The following is a 24,431-nucleotide window of genomic DNA, read 5'->3' as shown; positions in this document are numbered from 1 at the left end:
TTGAAGTCCAGGGATGTGGCCTAAGAACTTAATAAATGCTAGCTTATTGTTGACTCTGTGGCTTGGCCTGTGAGTAACCTTGGAAGCAGTCTTCTGGGAGCTGAACTTGGGAGTTCAGCAAGAGAGCAGTTTCTGGGCCCGCCTGAGCAGCCTGGTACTGGGGACAAACACACACACAGCAGTGCTCTGGAAGTTACTGTAAGCCTGAAATAAACTGTATTTTTTTTTTCTTAAAAAACAAAAACAAAACAAAGAGTATCCATTGTCCTCCCCCCACCCCCAATCCCCCTTGTCCTGCCCGGTGGCCCTGCCATGGGTCTGGACGAGAAAATACTGGGTAGCCTTGAGGCCGGGTAGAAGCAGAAGGCATGGGGTTGGCAGCAAGGGTCTGGTTACCCCCTCATGCGGTGTCAGATGGGTGGAGTGGTTGAGGTGGCAGGGCTGGCACTGGAATGCAGGTCTCCTGCCCCTGTTGCTTTTGGGAGGAGGTGGGGGGGACATCGGGTGGAGGGAGGCACGATGCTTTGGGGATATGGGGGTGGGTGCAAAATGGCCTAGTTTGGGCTCCCAACCTCCCTGGGGACAGGGATTAAAAAAAAAGAAGAGGAACATCACCGTAGGAATATTTTTTTAAAAGCCCACATTTTGTGAAAAGATGAATTAAAAAACCCAGGACCCAGCATTCGGGATTGAAAGTGCCCGTGATGGGAGTTCAAGTATTGACTGAGCTGGGAGGGAGGGCACTGCAGCCCCCGCAATCGGATCTGGGCAGCTAGAGTGTGGGGCAGGGGCTACCGGGCTCCCCCCTCTGCCCCACACCGTCTAGGTCTTGTCTCGGGTCTGGGGGGCCTCCAGCGGTTCTGCAGCGGCTCCGGACACTGCCACAGGTGCCTCCTCGGTTTCCCTGTCCTCGGACAGTGTGGGGCCTGGGCAGAATGTGTCCCCACGGCCAGCGCGGCCAAGCACGGCCATCCAGCGCCGCTGTAGCTCCTCTGTTTCAGGGCTGAAGTACCAGCTCAGGTGGCTCTGAGTAATTTTGAAGACATGCCGTCGGTCAGGCCTCTCCCCTGCCTCAGGAGGTCCCACCTCGAAGCCAATGAGGGGCAGGCTGCGCTGGGCTTTCACATCCTGCAGAAGAGGAATGGAGGAGCTACAGTCACTGTAGCTGGGCCTTCCCCCACACCCCAGCCTCCATCTGGTTTCGCATCGGCCTCCCTCTTTTCCTTGCCCTGCTCAAGAATCTTCCACGGCTGTACTGCTACCAATAAGATGCCTGAACTATAGGCTAGTTAAAATACACGTCCTTTCCCACACCCCAAACCAACTGGGCTAGTCTCCCACCTACCAAATGTTTCCAGGCCTTTGCCTAGGCTGTTGGCCCTATCTGGAATGCTCTTGCCCCTCTCCAACTGGAACTAACTTGCTAGTCAACCACGCCCTACTCCCACGCTCCCTCCCCACCCCCCAAGTTTCTCTCCATTCCTGGCCCACAGTCGCCCCTTGTGTCTAATCAGTCTGTTTCGGGGATGGAAGTTGTGGTTCCCTTAGTTAAGGCTGGGCTCACCTTATCGCTTGTGGCCAAGACCTGGAAGGAGCAGGATGCATACCTGAGGGGCTCCATAGATGTACAGCACCAAGGGTTCATTCTCAGGGACCACGAACCAGGCCTTGTGCCATCCTTTGCCACCCTTCTCCATGTAGTGCAGGAAGCTGCAGATGACGCTGTTCTCGGCAGCCACGGAGGCCTGCTTCTGTGGCCGGAGACATGCATGGGGCATCCGTGTTGACAGAAGGCCCAGTCTGGGGCCTCCTGCCTTTAAACCTCCTCCCCCCACTGGTATAGAGATTGCTATTTCCATGTCTCAGATTGAAGGTGCAGGGGCGATTTGTGCAGTGTCTCTCCGGGATGGAGACGCAGCTGCCTGCTGGCCCTGAGAGCTGCCAGAAGGGCTGTCTACGCCGTACTGCAGTGTGTAAGTGCCAGGGAGGCATTCTTCATTCAGTGTCTCTATTCCCCAAGTCAGCCACACATTTGGACCTCACCCTGCCTTCGTCTTTCATCATCACACATCTGCTCCCTGCACTCCAGCCAGGGGCCGTGTAGCATTGTCGCTCAGGTAGTGCTGGGAATCTGAGCACCAGATGGAAATGTGTCGACTTGGAAGCAGAGCACCGAGTACTGTTAGGACCCAGTGAGTTAGTACATGCAAAGCATTTAGAGTAGTTTCTGGCACAGAAATGTTTTTTTAAGTGTTAAGTACATTCATTTGTTAAAAAAAAAAAACTGAAAAATATGTATGTGCACACGCCTAGAAAGACAAATGTTAACAGTGGGGACTTGTGGGTTGATGCAATATGGTCTTTTATTATTGTTAATATTGTGTTATCTGTTTATTTAAAAAAATCACAGCTCTGCACTCAGAGTTGGTGACCACTCTAGGGCCTCCCTCTCCTCATTTGTGAAATATGGAGTGGTAACAGCAAGGGCGCTCTAGCCACTGTGAGGATTAAGTGTGTAAAGTATTTCAATAAAACTCACTTTCATGCATTCTTGCACTCCTTTCACTCACTGCTAGCCTGAACCACATGATGAGCAGGTGCACAGGGCACCTACCATCTTAAAAGATGTCCCAGCTTCTTCCATCACTGCATGGGTGACCGGGGCCCCACTGGAGCACTGTGGGAGTCGGGGCTTACCTCCAGGATGGACCTCCGGCGCTGGGGTGTATGCTGGCTGCAGGCTGGACTGCTCCCGGGCACCCCATGCAAGGCCACGTAGCAGTCTGTGCACACACGGTTGGAGCGGTTGTTGTCATAGACGAGGCGGGCCCGGAACTCGGAGCACTTTCCACAAACCACCTGGGTGGCAAGTGGGCAAGAGCCTGATTCCAACAGGCCTTCCCCTTTGAGGTACCAACTCCCACACCAGTCTTTTTGCCTCCCTTTACTTGGAGGGTACCCCAGTATGTGGCTGCTCAGGCTATCCAAGCCTGTGCCCCACCCCCTCCCGCTGTGCTTCTGCCTCCCAACACTCACGTGGCCACAGGCTTTGCAGTGGTGCCTGCGTTTGGTGATGGAATTGAAGGGCTCCTGGCAGCGCATACACATGGTAACTTCCTTTTCCCGGATGGGCGTGGGTGCCCGCTTCCCGAGATCCACATTCTAGGGGCAAGGTCAGGTCCCAGGTCAGATCTCTCTTCCCCAGCCCAGTCCAGCCAGTCCCTGCTCATTCCCTCAAGGTCTGGATCATCTCAGGAGTGAGGGGGACTTGTGGTCAAGTTCAGAAAACCTGCCCTGGAGTCCTAGCTCTGCCCCTACGTCACTGTGCTCCTGAGGCCAAGTCATTTCTATTTGGTGGCCCTGGCAAGAGAAGATTGCACTTGGGAGGTCATGCTTTGTCTCTCTGGGAAAGGTAGATTATCTCAAGGTCAAGTGGAAACTTGTGGGTCAGTGTGAGGGGAGATGTGTGGGGCCGCTTACCGGAGAGTTGGGTGGAGTGTCTTCATCTTCCCGATTTGTGGAGTTCAATAGTTTGAAGGTCTCCAGCGTCTGTTCATGCTTCAGGAGGGTGGAGTTGATGGCCTGGGGAGCAGGTGTAAGACATGAGAGGTCCCGTCACCCTAGAAACCACCCATTTCCACCCTCACCTCACCTTTCCTTAGTTTTTGCCTAGAGTCAAAGAAGTTGGGTTCTGGCCCAGCTTTGCTCCTAAGAGACACACGACCTTGAGCAAGCTGCTTTGCAAATCCAGGCCTCAGTCTTATGCAAGATAAGGAGCGTGGCTACAGTCCTTAGTTGGTCTTCCTGGCTGCCGCTTTGACTTAAGGTCTTACAGGGCTTGACTCACTGGGATTATAACCAAGGGAGGCAGCTTTCTAAGAGGATTTGCGAGTTCTAGTTGTTATCTGCTGCGTCTTAGTGTGCTTAGTTGTCAAATGGGCATGGTCAAGTTTGTTGGAAGGCATGTGTCTAGGCCCGTTCTGGTCATATGTGAGTTTCTGAGGCCCCCCCACACCCAGCCAGCACCCTACCACGAAGCCTTCCTGGAGGTTACCTGGACCCAGTCTTTCTTCTCCTCCTCAGTCCTTTTGGAGAAGGGGTGGAAGAAGAAAGGTGTGGGTTAGTCAGGCCAACACAAAGCAGTCGCAGTGGTAACTTCAGGCGTTAGACAGACCTGGGCTTTGACCCTCTGCTGCTTCGCTCGTTATTCTTGTGGTGTAACCGTGGGCAAAAGTATCCACTACTCAGTAACGCTTTCTGGCCCCTGTGCCAGGAACTTGACCCTGTCCCCACAGAGCACCTGGTCTAGTATAAAGGGCCACTACAAGTGAGATGGGCATTGCAGCAAGCTGAAACCCGCTCTAGGAGCTTGGAGGCAGGGACCTACCTCAGCCTGAATTTGGGGTGGCAGCTTGATGGGAATGTTTCCTCCAGGGGAGTGCTAGGCTCAGGTGGAGGGTGAGGGTGTGTGTATATGTGTCAGAATGTGTCTAGAATACACAACAAAACATTTCAGTAAATGGAAGTCAAGCTTGCGATCAGAGGGCAGTTTGTCATTATTTTCTCATCCATCCAGGGAGATGATTATCACTCTGAGTCGTTGTGAGCAGTAACTGGAGACGGATAAAGTGCCCAGTAAGCTGTCTGGAATGGGAGTCTGTGGTTAGTCAGTGTGCCCTCCCTTTCCCGCTGTCTGTCTTCTGCCTCTCCCGTGCGCCGTGCAGCCTCCAAGGCCTCTCTCCTGGCGCTGCTGCTTTTAGGGTTCTCTAGCAATGGGACCCAGCCTTTTTGTGGCTTCCCATGCGGCCTCTTCTAACCTCCTTCCACATCCACATGCCAAATGTCCAAAGTCTTCCTGTAGTATGAAAAGTTTGGTGACATCCTTGGAACCACTTTATGAAAAATGAAGGACGTGACTCATTATTTAGCTGTGCGCATGCCCAGTTGCGGTGCTCTTTAGAGTGAACACTGGGCAGCAGCTTGTGTTCAATAATAAGGAGTCAGGTACAAATCAAAAAGCATGGTGTCACTACTGCAAAAGAACATTGATGATCTAGAAAGATGTTTATAATCTGCTAACTGAAGAGAACATACTTTAGACATACTATCCCATTTGTTTCAAAAATATACATGAGGGGACTTGCATTAGTTCATGACAAATGAAATTAAAGCAAGTTTAGGGTTGGGAGTTTGGTCTAGTAGTTAAGGCACTGGTTGCAGGGGGAAGTGAGGGACACAGGTGTTACCGTGTAGCACGTTAAGTCACTGTCTGCCAAGGCCAGCATCTGATAAACATGCCATTTTGAGTCCCAGCTGTTCCACTTTGTATTCAGCTCCCTGCTAGCGGCCTAAGAAAACCAGCAGAAGATGGCGCAAGTGTTTGGGCCACTGCAGCCGTGAGTGAGACTCGGCTAAAGGTCCTGGCTACAGGCTGGCTCCGCCCTGCCGAGGCCGCAGGGGATCCTGCAGTGGATGGAAGCTCTAGTTCCCTCTCTGTTTTTCTCATTCTCTGTAACTTTTTCAAATAAGTAAAAAAAAAAAAATCTTAAGAAAAAGACACAGGCTGGAATGCCTGTGCCCTGTGTTGAATTGTGTGGGTTCAAGGTTCAAGGCTCAGTTCCACTCCTGACTCCAGCTTTCTGCTGGTGAACACGTGCTGAACCCACAGGTGACAGCTCGAGTACTTGGTCCCTGCTGTCACACCTGCATTGGAAACTTTGCCTCAAGCAAAAGGGGGGGCGGGGAAAGTGGATGTTGTGGTGTAGCATGTTAAGCCTCTGCTTAAGATACCAGCCTCTTATCTCAGAGTATCAGCTAGGAGTCCCAGCTAACTCTGCTTTCTCTCCAGCTCCCTTCATGCTAAGGTACCTGGGAAAGCAAGGATGGCTCAAGTACTCGAGTCCCTGCCACGCTCGTGGGAGACAAGGACACAGTTCCTGGCATCCAGCTTTGGCCTGTCCCAGCTCTGACTGTTGTGGTCATCTGAGGAAAAGATTCCCTAACCCTCTCAAGTTTTTTTGAAGGTTTATTTTCTTGGAAGGAAGAGTTACAGAGAAAGGGAGACACAGGGAGAGCTCCCATCAGCTAGTTCACTCCCCCAAATGAGCACAAGGGTTGGAACTGGTCCAGACTGAAGCCAGAAACTCCATCTCCAACGTGAATGACAGAGGCCCAAGCAGCTGGGCCGTTTTCTTCTGCTCTCCCAGGGATATTAACAGGGATCTGGATTGGAGGCGCAGCCTAATGGTGGGTTTACAAGGTGCTCACCGTGTAATTCTTTCAAGTTGTATTTTGGAGAACGCTCATAAGCTGCGACAAGTAAAGGAGTCTAAGAACACATTACTGTGGCTAATGAGTGGTAGGATTCTGGGGAGACTTTATTTGATTGTATTTTAAACATAGATTTTAAAATCATTTTAAAAGATCTATTTATTTTTATTGGGAAGTCAGATTTACAGCATGAAAGAGAGGAGAGGAAGATCTTCCATCTGCTGGTTTACTCCCCAAGTAGCCACAATGGCCAGAGCTGAGCCGACCGAAGCCAGGAGCCAGGAGCTTCTTCTGGGTCTCCCAAGTGGGTGCAGGGGCCCAGGCACATAAGCAGGGAGCTGGAACCACTGGCACAGGATTAGCTTGCTATGCCACTGTGCCAACCCCCAATTTTTTATATATATATATAAAAAAAAAAATATATATATATATATATATATTTAGATTTTTAAAAATTTTTATTGCAAAGTCAGATATACAGAGAGGACCAGAGACAGACAGGAAGATCTTCCATTCATTGATTCACTCCCCAAGTGGCCGCAATGTCCAGAGCTGGGCCGATCTGAAGCCAGGAGCCAGGAGCCTCTTCTGGTCTCCCATGTGGGTGCAGGGTTCCAAGGCTTTGGGCCGTCCTCCACTGCTTTCCCAGGCCACAAGCAGGGAGCTGGATGGGAAGCAGGGCCGCTGGGATACAAACTGGTGCCCATATGGGATCCCGGCGCGTGCAAGGCAAGGACGCTGGGCCCCATTATATATATATTTAAATAAAAACCTTATTTCAGGGGCTGGCATGGTGGTGTAGCATTTAAAGCCACCAGCTGTGGCACTGCCATTCTATATTGGAACTTGCTCAAGATCCAGCTGTTCTACTTCCGATGCAACTCCTTGCCAATGGGCTTGGGAAAACAGCAGAAGATGGCCCAAGTGCCTGCGTTCCTACCTCCATGTGGGAGACCCAGAAGAAGCTCCAGGCTCCTGGCTTTGGCCTGGCCCAGCACTGGCTGTTGTGGCCATCTGGGGAGTGAAGCAGCAGATGGAGAACCCCTCTGTTTCTCCCTCAATCTCTGTAATTCTGCCCTTAAGTGAATAAATGACTCTTAACGAATTCATATCTAAATTTTACAGCTGATAATGTATTTACAGTGAACAGGTGCCAGTTTTGATTTTCACGAGTCGCAGTTGTGGCAGCACAATGGCTCAACTAGCTAACCCTTCACCTGCAAATGCCAGCATCCCACATGAGCATCAGTTTGTGTCCTGGCTACTCCACTTTCTATCCTACTTGTGGCCTAGGAAAGCAGTGGAGGCTGGCCCAAAGCCTTGGGACCCTGTCCCTGCGTGGGAGACCAGAAGAAGCTCCTTGCTCTAGGCTTAGCTCTGGCCATTGCAGCCATTTAGGGGAGTTAAACAGGAAATAGAGATCTTTCTGTTTCTCCTTCTCTCTATAAATCTGCCTTTTTAATAAAAATAAATGTTATGGGCCCAGCGTGATAGCATAGTGGCTAAAGTCTTCACCTTAAACACACTGGTATTCCATATGGGCGCCGTTTCTGGTCCTGGTGGTCTTGCTTCCCATCCAGCTCCCTGCTTGTGGCCTGGGAAGGCAGTAGAGGATGGCCCCAAACCTTGGGACCCTGCACCTGCATGGGAGACCTGGAAGAGCTCCTGGCTCCTGGTTTTGGACTGGCTCAGTTCCAGCCGTTGCAGCTGCTTGGGGAGTGAGCCATCAGAAGGAAGATCTTCCTCTCTGTCTCTCTTCCTCGCTGTATATCTGCCTTCCCAACAAAATAAATAAATATTTAAAAACATAAGTCTTATAAAAAATAATTTAAAAAAATAAGGTCTGGCACAGTAGTCTAATGCCTAAAGTGCTCGCCTTGCATGCGCCAGGAGCCCTATGGGTGCAGGTTTGTATCCCAGCCGCTCCACTTCCCATTCAGCTCCCTGGTTTTGGCCTGTGAAATCAGCCGAGAACGGCTCAAAGCTTTGGACCCTGCACCTGTGAGGGAGACCCAGAAGAAGCTCCTGGCTTCTAACTTCAGATCAGCTTAGTTCCGGCCATTGCGACCACTTGGGGAGTGAATCAATGGATGGAAGATCTTCCTGTCTGTCTCTGGTCCTCTCTGCATATCTGACTTTCCAACAAAAACTAAAAAAAAAAAATCTTAAAAAAGATGAAATCCTAAGACAGGATTGGTTGGAAAGTTGAAAATATATTTAAACAAACAAACAAACAAACAAAAAGAGCCACGGCTGTGTTTTGGCCATTTATGCTGAAGTGTCATGGTCTTTGTAGTTTTCTTGAAAATGCTTCTAAAATAAAAGACAAACGTGAATAGTTGTTGACTCTTCAATGAATGGTTCTAAACCTTGCTGTACAGGCTAAAACCACCCATGGAAGGCATAAATTCCTCGCCTTGCACATGCTGGGATCCCATACGGGTGTTGGTTCGTGTCCTGGCAGCCCCACTTCCCATCCAGCTCCCTGCTTGTGTGTGGCCTGGGAAAGCAGTAGAAGATGATACAAAACCTTGGGACCCTGCACCTGTGTGGGAGACACCCAGAAGAAGTTCCTGGCTCCTGGCTTTGGATTGGCTGAGTTCCGGCTGTTGCATTTACCTGGGAGTGAACCAGCGGACGGAAGATGTTTGTCTAAGATATGGGCCGATGAGGGCTCGTGATCTACCTGTCTGGATAGCTCAACATTTTCAATGAAAAGGTTTTTTTTGTTTTTTTTTTTAGGGTAGTGACAGTGATCTCCAAGCCAACGCTCTGTGCTTGCCTGCTACCAGCAGGAGGAAAGCCTGCACTGCTCAGTGGGACTCTTCAATGCTACCGTTCCTGTGGGCTCCCCGTTCCCTCCCCCCAGCACCGACAGTGCCCCACCCAGAGCTCTGTGAGGCTCTTGGTCTCCCTGAGCTTTAGGGCTCAGCGCCCGGCTTACTTCATCCTCCTCACTCATTTCTCTCTCTCCCTCTACTCAATCTCAGCCAGTCCTTTCTCTGACTGTGACCTTGATGGCCTTTCACCCGAGTCTGTAGGAGGTTGATGGTCAGTGGTCCGCAGCGTGGACTCCGGGTCCAGACAGTGCTGAGCATTAACAGCAGCTCTGTTCCTTTCTAGCTGTGGGATGTTGGGAAATGTATGTAATGGTTCTGTGCCTCTATTTTCTCAACTGTAAAGTGGGTAGATTGTTAAGAGTTGTTGTAAGGATTCTAGCAATTTCAATGCAGTTAAAATTCGAAACATGAGCTATGATTATGATCTGGAGAGGGTGCAGATGAAAGCCCTTCTGTTCAATGGCTGGGCAAACTCATGCTATGATTTAAAAACTGGCATTATGAAAACTCTCAAAAAGCAGGCCGGAGAGCCCAAGCACAGTCAGTCTCTACTCCCTAAGTATGTGGAAAGTTTTCAGAAACAGTCTTACTGTGTTTGTTCCATGTGTACGTTTGTCTGCATGTCTTTGAGAAGTGTATGACAATGTAAATTAGGAAAAAGTACAGGGATTCCAAGCTTTTCTTGCATAAAAATAAACTTTTAATTGTATCTTCCAGGAACTTTTGGAAGCACTTTTGTGGATAAATACGTGTGTATAAATAGGTGGTTTTTAGACAGTGAACCATTTTTAAGGGAAGTTATGCACATAAAAACACTACCTGCTCGGCGAGCCTTGAGGAAAGCGCATCTAGCCAGCACACCTTACCACGCCTCAGTCAGCAGGAACTGCATGGCTTCTAGTAAGCAGTTCTTATGCACCTGTTCCCTACCATCCCAAACCGTGCTTTGTGGATATTACAATAAACTCCTGGTTTAGTCCCCCTTCTGTAATGAAGCCCACCAGAAGAAAATGCTGGTTCTGATTGAGGTGGGGGCTTATCTGTCCTCCATAGGCAGGAAGGGATGCCTTCGCCCACCTCGGCAAGTACTCACCCCAAGTCGGAATGCTGGCTACCCCTCAGGGATCTCCCCCACTGCTGAAGAGCAAGCTTGGATCTCTGAGGGGGTGGACTGGGAGCGTGGGAGAAGGTGCCCACTTTTTATCTGGAACCATCTGTAGGTCTGGAATGGTTGAGGCAGAGAGGGGGCTAAGAGAGGGCACAGGCAGTACCTGGCCTGGAGCTCCAGCGAGCGTTGCTTTCCTGACACCAGGAAGGTCCGAGGCAGATTGAGGTTGGAGCTCTCCTTCAGCTGTAGCAGAGACAAAGGGCTGTGCTGCGCCCGCCACCCAGCGCTCCATACCACGCACCCCTCGCCCATGTCCCGGTGCTCACCTCCATGCCATCCACATCAATGCGTGCCCGCACGCTAAACTTCTGGCCAAGGAGCCGCAGCCTGGGCACGCAGTAAAGGAGGCGGTCATTGAACTAGAAAGGAACAGGTTTGGGATGGCTGTCAGGGAGGAGCTGGGGAACCTGTGGCCCAGCTTCCTACCCTCAGGGGACTCCCCAAGCTTTACTTCTGAGGACTCAAGGGAGTCGGCGGAGAAAAAGCCAGAGTGGGCACATGGGTGGTAAGGCAAGAGCCTGACTTCCCACTAGGTGATCTTGGGCTTGTCCCTCCTCCCTAAGGCTTTAGTTATGCCAGCTGAGGGGAAAAGAAAAAGAGCCCTAAGTGCAGTTAGCGAGAATACAGAGTTCCTAGAGGAAAGAGTGGCTCTCAGGAGGCACAGTGGGATGAGTACCAGGTCAACGCGCCCCAGGGCATGACCCACGCACAAGCCCACAGGTGGCACTTACCAGTATGAGGTATCGGTCTTGGGTGGTCCCATTCTTTGCTGACAGCTTCAGGATGTGACCTTCTTTTATGAGCTCCTTGGTGGGGCTGACAATGTCCTCCTCCCCACCCAGCAGCTCATATACCTTCAACAGCTTGTGCATTCGCTCCTGGGAGGAGACAGCGAGCCAAAGGCAATGCAGGCTTGGGATGCCCACTGCCCCTCAGAGCTCCCTCCACCCCCACCCAAGTTGCAAAGTTCCCACACTCAAGGACACATGGGTGGCCAGTGGGAGGGGAGGGGCTGGCAGGGCCACTCACCATTTTGCGGATGGCAGCATTTGAGTGCTCTGCTGCCGTGGCTATCAGCTCCAGAGACTCTGTGGGCACACAGCAGTGACGTCACATGGGCAATGAGAACAGCGCGGGTTTGTAGCGGTTTCTTCCCTCCTGGAGACCCTCCCCCTGTCCTCATGCTCCCCCCGCCACACACACCACGCCACCCTTTCCCTCCCTCTGCCAAGTTCAAAAAGTGCCGGTCTCGAGGAGTTCCAGAAAAACATCATGTAAAGTCAAACACAACCTCAATGGCCCAACAGTGAAATCAGTCCTGGAGACAAATGGCAGCCATCTGATAAATGCAAACTTGCCAAGATCATTATGACCACGAACAGTAACAAGAGTTTTATGTAAGTAACTGGAAGAAGAAGCACGTATGTTTAACAAGTTGTCCCTGGATGGTGGGACTATGGGTAGTTTTATTGTCTTCTTCAGATGTTTCTGTATTTTTCATGCTTTTGATACAAAAATGTATACTATGATTTTATTATTTATTTGTACTGGAAAGGCAGGTTTACAGAGAGAAGGAGAGATGGGAAGATCTTCCATCTGCTAGTTTTCTCCCCAAGTGGCTGCAATGGCTGGAGCTGAGCTGAGCCGATCCAAAGTCAGGAGCCAGGAGCATCCTCTGGGTCTCCCATGTGGATGCAGTTGTCCCAAGGCTTTGGGCCGTCCTCTTGACTGCTTTCCCAGGCTACAAGCAGGGAGCTGGATGGGAAGTGGGACAGCTGGGACACGATTAGATGTCCATATGGGATCTTGGTACTGGTGGGTGGAAAATTAGCCTGTTTGGTCATCATGCATGCCCCGTGTGTGCTACTTTTATGAGGGTATTTCAAGAATATTCCTGGAGGGGGCAACTATTTGGTTTTGGCAGTTAAGATGCCATTTGGGAAACTCATTTCCTATACTGGGGTGCTTGCTTGCAGTGCTGGCTCTGGCTCCAGCTTCCTGCTAATGCGTACCACGAGAGGCCGCAGGTCGCAGCTCAAGTCCCAGAGTGCGCCCCCCCAGGCGGGAGCCTTGGCCTGAGTTCTGGGCCGGCCCTTGCTGTTCCGTGCTTTGTAGCAGTACAGCAGTGGATGGGCAAGCTCTCTGTCCTGCTCTTTCTGTGTCTGTCCCTCTGACTTTCAAGCACATAGACAGATGTTTTTGAGAGTTCACATACAATGGAATTGAAAGATCAGTGTATTCTGGTATAGACACAATTGAAACCCATGCGGTTTTTCTGGAACATGCCTTTTTCCATGAACTTTTTGAAGACTCATGTAATCATCTCTCTACCTCGCAAGACAAATAAAAGATTTAAAAATTTTTATTGTGAGGCCAGTGCTGCAGCTCAACAGGCTAATCCTCCATCTTCAGGTTCTGGCATCCCATGTGAATTCTGGTTTGTATTTCAGCTGCTTTACTTCCCATCCAGCTCACTACTTATGGCCTGGGAAAGCAGTGGAGGACGGCTGAAGTCCTTTGGCCTTGCACCATGTAGGAGACCCAGAAGAAGCTGCTGGCTCCTGGCTTTGGATCGCCTTAGCTCCAGCCATTGAGGCCATTTGGGGAGTGACCCAATGAATGGAGGATATTTCTGTCTCTCCTTCTCCTGTAAATCTGGCTTTCAAATAAAAATAAACAAACCTTATAAAAACAAAAAAGTTCTTATTCTAAAGGGCAGTGTTGTGGCACAGTGGATGAAGCCACTACCAGAAACTCTGACATTCCCATGTCAGAAGTGGTGGCTTTAAGTCTCAGCTGCTCTGCTTCCAATTTATCTCCTTGCTAATGCACTTGGGAAAGCCAAAGAAGATGGCCCAAGTGTTTAGGCCCCTGACACACATGTGGGAAATTTAGATGGTGTTTTAGGCTCCTGGCTTCAGCTTGGCCCAAACCTAGCTTTTACGGCCATTTAGGGATTGAACTGGTAGATGAAAGATATCCCTCTGTCTCTCCCTTTCTTTCTGTCACCCTGCCGTTAAATAAATAAATAGGTAGACAAATCTTTACAAAAAGTCCTTCCTTTTAGAAAGAAACAAAGAAGTAATCCCATTCGTCTCAACAATTCTGAATATAGACATTTGTATTTGAAAATACACATTCCATCTACATTGCCATTGCAGTACCAAACTAGAAACTTATAAACTTAGAAAATTATACAGGTTCAGTTAAATAAATTCTGGTGCATTCACATAACGAAATACAAACCAACATTTATAAATGGCACCAATGTAGGGTTCTTAAGAACTTTCCAAATGTTCAAGGTTTCTTTCTTTGTTTTTGTTAAGAGTCATTCATTTTCACTGCAAAGTCAGATACACAGAGAGGAGAAGAGACAGAGAGGAAGATCCTCTGTCCGTTGACTCACTCCCCAAGTGACCGTAATGGCCAGAGCTGAGTCGATTCGAAGCCAGGAGCCAGGAGCCTCCTCTGGGCCTCCCACGTGGGTGCAAGGTCCCAAGGCCTTAGGCTGCCCCCGTCTGCCCCACAAGCAGGGAGCTGGACCGAAAGCAGAGCTGCTGGGATCAGAACTGGCGTCCACATGGGATCCCCGCGTGCCCAAGGGAAGGACCCAGGTTGCCAGGCTACTGCGCCAGGCCCTTAAGGTTTGCTACGAATACAAACTTGCATAAACAAATTTCATTCTGTCAAATATTTGTGAAAAATATCAGCAAGAATGTACAAGGCTACTTCAAAAAGCTTATAGAAATTTGAATGAAAATAGTTATTTTCATGCAAATAAACTTGGAATCTGTGCACAGTGCTTTTGTAATATGCGTTTTTCTTTTTTCTGACTTATTTATTTGAAAGGCAAAGTTACAAAAAGAGAGGAGGAGAGACAGAGGGAGTGATATCTTTCAGTTGCTAGTTCACTCCCCAGATCGCCACAACAGCTGGAGCTGAGCAGATCCAAGCAGACAGGAGCTTCTTCCAGTTCTCCCAGCTGGGTGCAGGATCCCAACGGCCATGCTCGGCTGCTTTCCCAGGCCATAAGCAGGGATCTGCATTAGACATAGAGCAGCTGGGACACAAACTGTGGTTCCAGACAGAGGATTAATCATTTGAGCCACTGCACCGGCCCCAAGACCAAGTCTCGTCCTCCTAGGAGGTTCTCTTTGTGACCAGGTTTTGGTCCTCAACAAGATCTACACCTGCTTGTCCAGCTCAGGCCTCCAGTTGCCCTGTTCACGTGCCAGGCTTCAGTTTCCAGGCCCTCCCAGTTTACTAGAAGGTGCTATCGCTCAAGCACAGCTTTCAGTCTCTCTCAGTTCAGGTGGGTCAATGGCTCCCTCCCCTTTTGCCTGCAGGGTAAAGACTCAGCGTTTTAACTTGACATTCAAAGTCCTTGGTGATCCGGCTTCTGCTGACCATACCAGCCTCCTCCACACGTACCACCCTGAACATGCCCCGTCTTGCTTCATCTGGCCAACTGCCACTTGGTTTTCTGGATTCAACTCCCCTTTTCCAATGAGCCTGCCCTGAGTTCCCAGGCTGGGTCAGGACTCGGTCTGGGTTCTCACAGTTCCCCATTCCTCCCTTGTGTCCCACTGGACAGGGCTACAGTCCCATTACCCTGTGCAAGATTTTTCAGCAGATATTTTCCATAAATTACTGTGGCTCATTTGTCCAGTAAGGAAGATAAGGCTCAGAGAAGGCGGGCGACCTAGAATGTATGCCTGGTGCTGTTCTGCCAGCTGCCTTCTCTCCTACCCATTCGGCATCCCCCCTGCCCTGTGCAGCGGGGTAGGCTAGGTGGTGGAGGTAGAAGCTGCCTAGTGAAGGGGACAGGAAGTTTTTGGCAAGCTGTAGGCACACAAGCTGCTGGGCTGAGACTTAGTTTTGTTACAGGGAGCTTTGCTTGCACATGTCTCGTGTGGGGCGGAGACTGGCATTTCCAGCCCAGCGTGGGTAAGCTCTGGGGTTCAATGTGGAGATGTTAGCTCAGGATTTGGGGAGTCTGGCGTAAGAGCTTGGTCTGCAAGCTTTAGTGGGCTGGTCTGGACTTAGCAGTGTAGGCTCTGGGCCGAGAGTTCAACTTTGGCCTCAGCATGGACAGTGGAGGTCAGGAGTTCCAGCTTGCCTGGTTTGGGGAACTTAGTGTCAAACCTCTGGAGTTGAGGTTGGGAAACGGAATGTGTGAGTCTTAGTCTGAGGAATCAGAGGTGATTCAGTGCATCTCAGACCTGAAAGAACTTTCTGGAGCTCAGCCTTGGGATTTTAGTCTCAGGAAAAAATCAAGGCGCTCAGAAGGGCATCTTGGGCTGGTTCACATGCAGGGATTCTCATTCCAAGCAGCCCAGGAAACCAGCTGGGGAAGTTCTTTCTGGGGGTTTCATTGTTGGGCTCAATGTGGGAGGTTGATTGGCCAAGCTCAGATATACAGAGAGGAGGAGAGACAGAGAGGAAGATCTTCCATCCAATGATTCACTCCCCCAAGTGAGCCGCAACGGTCCGGTACACGCCGATCCGAAGCCGGGAACCAGGAACCTCTTCCAGGTCTCCCACGCAGGTGCAGGGTCCCAAGGCATTGGGCCATCCTCAACTGCTTTCCCAGGCCACAAGCAGGGAGCTGGATGGGAAGTGGAGCTGCCGGGATTAGAACCGGCGTCCATACGGGATCCCGGGGCGTTGAAGGCGAGGACTTTAGCCTCTAGGCCATGCCGCCGGGCCCTGAACTGTGTTTTAAATCTGTCAGATAAATTGACAGGAATTACATACTACTGTAGTTTTTAATGCTTTTGTAACTCCTTGAACATTTACTTTCTAGGAGTGAAGTTTGACAGCTTTTCTTTTGGTTATTGTTTAGCGCCCTTGTGTATTTTCCTGCTCTTGACTTTTTTTAAACTTTTGATTTATTTAACTATTCATTTCGTAGAGTCACCTAAGCCTTGTACTGTAATGTCAATTAAACACAAAGTTCAATACAACTCAGGCGGTCCACTCTCGTAAACCATCTGGGGGCTGGCTGCTTTAGTGGGAGGGAGGGGAGGTCACACAGAGTGTCAGCCAGGGCACTCAGGTCATTGAAAGTGGCCTTTACTGAGCCTCTTTGCCATGAGCCAGGCTCGTGCTAAAAGCTCTATCTAGAATATCCCAAGCCTCAAAATTACTGTGAGGCTAGGAAGGCTGAAAAGCTTCACGCAGAGTTGACAAAAGGGACCCCAGCCGAGGCCCAGTCTAAGAAGCTTACAGTGGCCGCTTATTTTGGAAATCCTATCCAGGGAATTCACTTAGGGATTTTCTATCTAGGAATGCCATGCAGGGGACTGAGTCTGGAAATAAAACCGTAGCACTGAGTGCAGGAAACTCCATGGAGACATGCGATTCTGTATGAAACGTGATGGTGGCTTGCAACAAAGCAGGAAGATGGCTTTCTCAGGGCTTAGTGTAGGGCCCAAGTTGGAGCCATCAGTCTGCTGGACTCAGCCTGTGTGGGGACAATCTAGGGCATCGGTGTGGGCGTGGGCAAAGGACTCTCCATATGGTGGATGAAACATAGGGGTGTTTAGTCGGGAGGACTTGGGCTAGGGAGAACAAACTGGAGTCTGGAGCAGGTTTGGGATGCTCTTTTGGGACACTCTCCATCCGGGGCCTCAGGTAGAGGGCTCTGACTGGGAGTCCACTCAGTGTTTACTGTAGGCACCATCTTCTTGAAGCCTTGCCTGGGCATCTTGCTTTGAGGAACTGCTGTGGGACCCTCACTGGATGTAGCCACAGGGCTGAGGTAGGAGCTGTCAGTCCTTGAGACTCACCCAGGGAATCATGTCGGAAGGTTCTGTCTAGCAGTTCAAGGGATGAAGCTCATCGTGAAACTGCAGCAGGGGCAAGAATGAGCTACTGACTCACTCTGTAGATGCCTTCTTTGTGGAGCTCAGCTATCAAACTTCCTAGGGCTCTAGCTCTTTCTAGAAGTCTACGATTGGTAGCAAAATGTCCGATCTAGCTAAGTGGAGAGGACTGAGTTTGGAAAGTAGACTAACAGCGGGTGCAACTGCCTCTTTTTAAGTCTGCTTGGGTGATGCCACCTTCTTGATCCCTTCTGTCCGCCATTTACATTCTCCCCCTATGGTGGCTGTGCTGTCAGCCCTGGCTTTGATCACTGTCTGTATGCCACTGCTAACCGTAACGGCTTTCTAATGCCATTCCTCGCATGCTAGGCTCACCTAACTACCCAACTGGCAGCTTACCTTGAACAAGTCCAAAATTAAATTCTTAAACTTAGGAAGCACTCAAAACCCAGCATATCATTCTTGACTTTTCTTCCCAAGCTCTGTACCTATTTGACCCTAATCTTTTCAGTACTTCCTCCAAATACAGTATACATCCAACTTAACCGTTTCTTACCACTTTGAACTCCTCACCCACGCCAACTTTTCTTAGATTACTGGAGAAGCCTGATAACTTATCCCTTGGTTCCTGTTCTTGCTCACAAGTAACCCAGATTGGAATCTTCTGGCTACCTACCTACTCTCAGACTAAAAGCCATCTTCTTATCTTGGCCTTGTTCATCTCAAACTTCTTTTGTCATCCTACCCTCCTGGTAATGTTCAGATCATACAAGATCTCAGTATGGTCACAGATATGCAAACTGACCACCTCCTCCACCCCAGTCGCAGCCTCCTGCTTGCCTTGGGGAATTCTGTACCAGCTGTTGCCTCTGCATGGAACCATGCTCTTCTTAATTGGTGCTTACATTCTTCTTGTTTTTTCAGGGCTGGACTATCATGCTTTTTTAGGAGGGTCTCTAGTCACTGCCACATCACCCTCGTTTTTAATTCTCTGAAATACCTAGCACTTAATTTTCTCTGTGTATTTGTTACTTTGGTTTACTGTCTCTTCCTCATTAGGAGGTGTGTTCCCTGAGACCAAAGATCTTGTCTGTTCTGTTTGCCTTTTTATCTCTAGTTCCTAGAACAATGCCCAGAACACCATGAGGGACTCAGTAGGTGGCTGGTAAGGTAACAAATGACTGAATGGGGCCCGCGGCGCGGCCTGGTGGCTAAAGTCCTTGCCTTGAACATGCCGGCATTGCATGTGGGCGCCAGTTCTAATCCCGGCAGCTCCACTTCCCATCCAGCTCCCTGCTTGTGGCCTGGGAAAGCAGTGGAGGATGGCCCAATGCATTGGGACCCTGCACCCACTTGGGAGACCCGGAAAGAAGTTCCTGGCTCCTGGCTTTGGATCAGCATAGCACTGGCCGTTGCAGCCACTTGGGGAGTGAATCATTGGACAGAAGATCTATCTCTCTGTCTCTCCTCCTCTCTGTATATCTGACTTTCCAATAAAAATAAAATAAATCTTTTAAATAATAATAATAAAAGAATGACTGAATGAAAACAAAAGTCTGGGAACGAGAAACCAAGGTACACTCTGGGAACCTCCACAGAGCAATGTGACCTTATAGGAGTGGGGCTGATAATGAAGGAGTCAAAAGAAAATCCTTTCCAGGCTTCGTGCAATGGCTCAGTGGCTAAATCCTCCTGTTGTACATGCCAGGACCCCATAGGTGTGCTGATTTGTGCCCTGGCTTCTCCACTTCCCATGCAGCTTCCTGCTTGTGGCCTGGAAAAGCAGTTGAGGATGGCCAAAAGCCTTGGGACCCTGCACCCGCATGGGAGACCTGGAAGAGGCTCCTAGCTTTGGCTTAGTTCAGGTCTGGGCGTTGTGGTCACTTGAGGAGTCAATCAGCGGATGGAAGATCTTTCTCTCTCTCTCCTCCTCTCTGCAAATCTGCCTTTCCAATATAAACAAATCTTAAAACAAGAGAAAATCCCTTCCTAGTGGCTCAATGTGTAAGGCATCAGTCTGGGGAGCAGGGATCTCATCCTAGAGATTCAAACGTGACAGGCAGAAAATAGGTGACCCTGCCTGGGGTGCTCAGTTGTGGAGAGCCAGTTCTGCATAGCTCTGATCAGGCATGGAGCTTCTTCGGGGAGAGATTTATCCAGGATACTGATTGGTACACACGGAATGGAGCTCCCAAGATGCAGGCTGGAAGCCCAGGAGTTTGATGGGACAGGGTTTTTGCTGGGGAGCTCAGCCATGGAGACTCAGGGACCAGGGCCTGACTGGGCTCTCACCCTGTTGGTTCGGTCCTTGAGGGCTCATGCTGAGCTTCAATTTCTAGTGGACACGACATCATTTTGGGGATGAGTCTGGGACTCAATTTGAGCACTTGACCTTGGCAATGGGTTAATTCCCTTTATGTGAACATACAAGGTCTGCCCTTCACGCTCAAAGTTCCCAGATGGGAAGTTCCCCCTGAGGTCTCCTTCTGAGTGTTCTCTTGGTCCTCAGGCAGAGCCCTCCACCTCGAGCTTCACCCTGCAGTCTCAGCTCACAGCCTCAACACAGACCTTCTAGTGACAATGTAACAGAAGGCTGTTTCTTGTGAATTGTGTTCTGAGTGGTCCTGGGCATGGCAGGGCCGAAGAATGGGGAGGGGGCCATGGTGGCCAGCAATGAAACAGTGCATATGTGATGTCCACATACTACACTGGAGCATCCTAACTCCAACTGCTTGCAAACACTGACTCTGGGAGGCAGTGGTGACGGCTCAAGTGGTTGAGTCCCTGCCACCCACATGGGAGACGTGGATTGGGATCCTGACTCTCAGATTTGGCCCAGCCAAGGCCAGACTTGGCTATTGTAGATACTTGGGAAGTGAACCAGCTGAGGGAATACCCTATCTCTCAAATTGATCATACCCACACACACACAGATACCCACTCAGTCCTGCTTCAGAGGTCCGGCCTTGGGCTAGCCGGGCTGGGGAGGAAAGCAGGGCCTAGGTGTGTACACACTTACTTTGGGCATCTTTGCTGTCCGGGGAGCCATGGGGAAGCTTTAACAGATAATCTTTGAGAAGCAGCTCGTAGCGGGGGATGCGCTGCACGGGTTCCAGCATGTGGTGCTGCAGCGTCAGGTTGCCACAGGCTTCCTCCTTCTGTGACGGGGAGAAGCGGAGGAGCTCTGTTTAGGCTGCAGAGCCCACCCAATGTTCCCCTCACAGACAGCTCCTCCTTCCCCCAGGCCGTTCCATGCAACCTACCTGCACCTCATGGATGATGACTTTAAACTGGGTGGAGCGTTCGGTCCAGGTGTTGACCAACTCCACGGCCCGGTCGAAGTTCTTCACGTACTCGCCATACATCTTGAGGAAGGGCGCTAGCTTCTGCAGGATGTCGCCAATGCGTGGGTAGCGGTCCCTGGGGAAGAGCAGGGACTGTCATGCTCTAGCTGAACCGTGTCTCCTAGGTATGCTCTAAGATGAGGTGTGCTCATCTCAGTGCTGGAAACCCACTCCTCAATCGGTCTGCTCCTCTGAAACACTGCTTCGTTAGCGGCCAATGGGGCCAGGTGGACCTGAGACCAAGGCCTGGGCCTGGGCCTCAACTTGCCCCAGTTCTGTTCTCCTAAGCACCAGGAATGACATGACCTAGAAACTTTTTCCTGACCTGACTGCAAAAATCACTTCAAACCCTGATTATTGATTTGTGCCCAGTCTTGTGCTGAGTGATGAAGAAGCTCACTGTCTGGGTAGCAAAGTGAGCAGCCCTGTTAGTGCTCTTCACTGTCACAGCCTGATGTGGGAGAAAGATAAATGAGACCCAGTGCCAGCCCTCGGGGGGGTCCCAGGCTGGCAGACAGGCATGCTAACTAGTCTTCAGGTCAGCTCTCCGTGCTCACACTCTAGGGAGAGGAACATACTTTACCCTGCAGCTGGGGGCAATGTAGAAATGATTTAAAGTAGCAAGTGAGCGAGTGCCATGGGCTGACTGTCGTTTAGGAAGACCATTCTAGCAAGTAATGGAAGCGTTGAAGACTGGCTTGGAGAGCCAGAACCCCGGGCCTGAGAGAAGGCCCACAAACCCTGCTCTTGTGTTTCGGGACTCAGCACTGCCCTGCCATGCCCAGGACCACTTGGCTCAGGCCCGATTTCCTCCTCGAAACTTCCCCAAAGCCCCAGACTCACCTTGCTCCCTCGGCGTGGGTCTCCAAGACCTGCCACTCTCACGTGTCTCATAGCACTGACACACATGACAACAGCTCACCTTTATTAAGTACTTGTTTTATATCGGGTACTGCTCTAAGCTCTCTAACTGCATCAACTCACAACATCGCTACGAGGTAGGCTGTTATTCCCACTGTACAGATGAGGAAATTGAAGCAAAGCAAGGTGAGAAATTTGTTGAAAATTAGCAAATGGCAGAGCCAAAATATGCATCCAGCTAACTGGATTCCTAATCTCAAAGTCTTAAGGCCTCTGCTATCAGTTGTCATTTTTTGAGCCCTCATGTTTGTTTTGCATTAGATTGGGAGGGCCTAGAAGACAGAGCTTGGGCCTGATTCTCTTGTTGTAAAAGTCAGGAAGAGTACAAGGCAAGCAGGAACCAAATCCTGTCTATCCTTCCGGGCCTGGACTCGGTCAGAGAGGGGGCAACCTGGCGGGGAGCCCCTCACCATTCCTCCATGCGCTTCTCCAGCTCGGGAAGCAGGAACTGCTGGTGAAAGCAATAGATGGAGCAGATGTTGGAGAAGATGCCGTGGACAACGTCAGCAGGGAAGGAACTGCGGTTCCGAGCTTCTTCCAGCAGCCGGGCACAGAACACCTGTGGGGGCAGGGCATGACTGCTCAGCCCAGCTGGACCTGGCTGTTGGCTGAGGAGCAGACAGCTTGCCAGTGTTTCAGTATGTGTGGGTGTGTGGGGGGTGCTGTGGGCAATCCTGTGGAGCTTTGGGGTTGGCATTTGTCTTGAGACTGAGCAGAGAGGGCACAGAGTTAGGGCTACATATGGGGATAGATTTCAGGTTGTCAAGGCAGGACCTAGAGTTAGGCATGAGAAATCAGGACCATGGTCAAAGTCTGAAATTGTCTCAGGGTCAGACAGAAAGAAACAGATCCATTCGAAGCCAGTGTTGGGGCATGGAGGGTAAAGCTTCCACCTGCGATCCTGGCATCCCATACGACACCAGTCCTAGCTGCTTTAATTCCAGCCCAGCTCCCTGCTAATGCACCTGGAAAAGCAGCAGAAGATGGCCCCAAATGTTTGAGCCTCTGCACCCACATGGGAGACCCCAAACTAACTCCTGGTTCCTAGCTTCAGCTTGGCCCAGCTCTGGCTGTTGCAGCCATTTGGGCAGCGAACCAGCAGATGGAAGATTTCTATCTTTTTCTCTCTCAGTAACTCTGCCTTTCAAATAAAGAACCAGACCAAAGCCAAGGAGCACAGGAGCCCAAGCACTTGGACCATCCTCTAGTGACTTCTCAGGAACACTCAGAGGAAGTTGGATGGGAAGTGGAACAGTGGAACAGGAGGAAGTTGGATGGGAAATGGGAACTCATATGGGATTACAGTACAATAGGCAACAGTTAATCCACTACATCATAATGCTGGTCCCTAATAAATAAATCCTAACACACACACACACACAGAGAGAGAGAGAGAGAGAGAGTAGATCCACTTATTAAATAACAGTTGTGTTTATACTTTGTAAAACATTGCCCAGTGGCTGGAATAGAGCAGTGAACAAAACAGACAATAATCTCTACTCTCAGGGATTGTACTGGGCTGAGGATCAGGAATCAGGACAGTTAGGATGAGGTTCACAGCCTGGATCAGCTGAGGCCATGGGTCAGTGGAAGCATTAGTGTCAGAGACTTAGTTAATGCTGGTGTAACTGCGTAGGATTCGACTGAGGGTTGGTACAAGGACCAAGTTCAGGATCATAGCCACAGTTGTCCTTTGTAGACAAGATGGCTTCCAGGTCCAACAGGGGTCTTATCACTTCTAGGTTCTGACCCCAGAGGTGGTGCTTGGCTCAGGCCCCATCACTTCCTCCTTGGGACCTACCTTCTAGGCCTGGGGGCCTGGAAGCGCCAAGGGGCCACTCACCTGGTCCAGGAGATGGAGTCTGGAAACGTAGGCCTTCTCTGTCTGCAGGAGCTCATTGGCAATGTGGAAGACCTTCTGCTGCACCGTCAACTAGAAAGGGGAGAGATTTCCCTTGACACAACATCCTCTACCTGAAGCTTTCCTCAAGTGTCTAGAACAGCTCCCATGCTGCTCCAAGCCCACTGCCACCCCAACGGCTAACCCCTTCTCCTGGCCCTCCTCAGCCTATCATCACGCCTGCCTCTCCACCCTGATGGCACACACTCCCTCCTACTCCTACTCACTCCACCCCACAGGCCCCTCATCCACTCTTTCCATTCCTTCCGCACAGTACACTGGTTAAGCAAGTGGGCTGAGCAGTCAAGAGTTCTTGGGTTTAAGTCCAACCTCTACCATTCACTAACTTGCCTAAGCTATGTAACTACTCTGTAGAGATAATCACAGCATCCAAGTGCATCTGTGATGGAGATCATGAGCTGGTTTCATACCAATAAACAAAACAAACAAACAAACAAAAAGAGCAGACCGCAGGCCAAAGAGTCTATGAATGGCACTTATTTATGTACCCACTCAGTCCATTGTCAGCAAAGGTTTGCAGAGTACCAGGGGTGTGAGAGAAATACAAAAGGATAAATTTACATAAAACTCACTGCCTGTTGGTCTGGCTTCCTACTCACTAGCCATCTATTTGCTGCCATCCCAGCAGTCCCTGTTTTCAACCCCCACGCTGGAGCTTGCTTCCAGCTGAACAGGCCTTCTGGTGGAGACCAAATTCAGGGGCAGGGGTGCCTTTTGAAGAAATGTTGCAGGGCCTGGCATAATGGCTCAATTGGCTAATCCTCTGACTTGCAAGTGCTGGGATCCCTTATTGGTGCAAGTTTGTATCTCAACTGCTCTGCTTCCCATCTAGCTCTCTGCTCATGGCCTGGGAAAGCAATAGAGTATGGCCCAAACTGTTGGAACCCTGCACCTGTGTGGGAGACCAGGAAGAAGCTCCTGGCTGCTGGCTTCAGCTCAGTCAGCTCTGGACACTGCGGCCTTTTGAGGAGTGAACGGAAGTAGTTGGAAGATCTTTCTGTATTTCTGTATCTCATTCTCTCTATCCATTTACCTCTCCGATAAAAATAAATAAATCTTTGAAACAAAGAAAAAGAAATGTTGGGCTGCTGGAGTCAGAAGGTCCCTGCTGCCAAAAACCTTCATCTCCATAGCCTCAGG

The 24,431-nt window shown here is 50.2% G+C and overlaps 1 protein-coding gene across 1 annotated transcript in view; it reads right to left on the bottom strand.

Moving 5' to 3' along the window:
• Nucleotides 1-142: 142 nt before the first annotated feature.
• FGD1 (FYVE, RhoGEF and PH domain containing 1) overlaps nucleotides 143-24,431 on the bottom strand; it is a 44,370-nt gene continuing 20,081 nt past the window's right edge. Inside the window, exons 5-18 of the mRNA XM_004598298.3 lie at nucleotides 23,214-23,303; nucleotides 21,781-21,929; nucleotides 20,369-20,525; nucleotides 20,125-20,263; nucleotides 11,308-11,366; nucleotides 11,010-11,156; nucleotides 10,545-10,637; nucleotides 10,382-10,461; nucleotides 4,055-4,085; nucleotides 3,481-3,582; nucleotides 3,037-3,162; nucleotides 2,698-2,859; nucleotides 1,608-1,751; nucleotides 143-1,128 (exon numbers count right to left, since the gene is read on the bottom strand). Of these exons, the coding sequence (XP_004598355.1) occupies nucleotides 823-1,128; nucleotides 1,608-1,751; nucleotides 2,698-2,859; nucleotides 3,037-3,162; nucleotides 3,481-3,582; nucleotides 4,055-4,085; nucleotides 10,382-10,461; nucleotides 10,545-10,637; nucleotides 11,010-11,156; nucleotides 11,308-11,366; nucleotides 20,125-20,263; nucleotides 20,369-20,525; nucleotides 21,781-21,929; nucleotides 23,214-23,303 (1,785 nt within the window). The 3' untranslated portion in view covers nucleotides 143-822. The remainder of the gene's footprint in view (nucleotides 1,129-1,607; nucleotides 1,752-2,697; nucleotides 2,860-3,036; nucleotides 3,163-3,480; nucleotides 3,583-4,054; nucleotides 4,086-10,381; nucleotides 10,462-10,544; nucleotides 10,638-11,009; nucleotides 11,157-11,307; nucleotides 11,367-20,124; nucleotides 20,264-20,368; nucleotides 20,526-21,780; nucleotides 21,930-23,213; nucleotides 23,304-24,431) is intronic.

Source organism: Ochotona princeps, chromosome X (assembly GCF_030435755.1).
Source record: "Ochotona princeps isolate mOchPri1 chromosome X, mOchPri1.hap1, whole genome shotgun sequence".
In the NCBI taxonomy this organism is placed as follows: domain Eukaryota; kingdom Metazoa; phylum Chordata; class Mammalia; order Lagomorpha; family Ochotonidae; genus Ochotona; species Ochotona princeps.
This window is presented reverse-complemented; position numbering and strand designations above follow the sequence as displayed.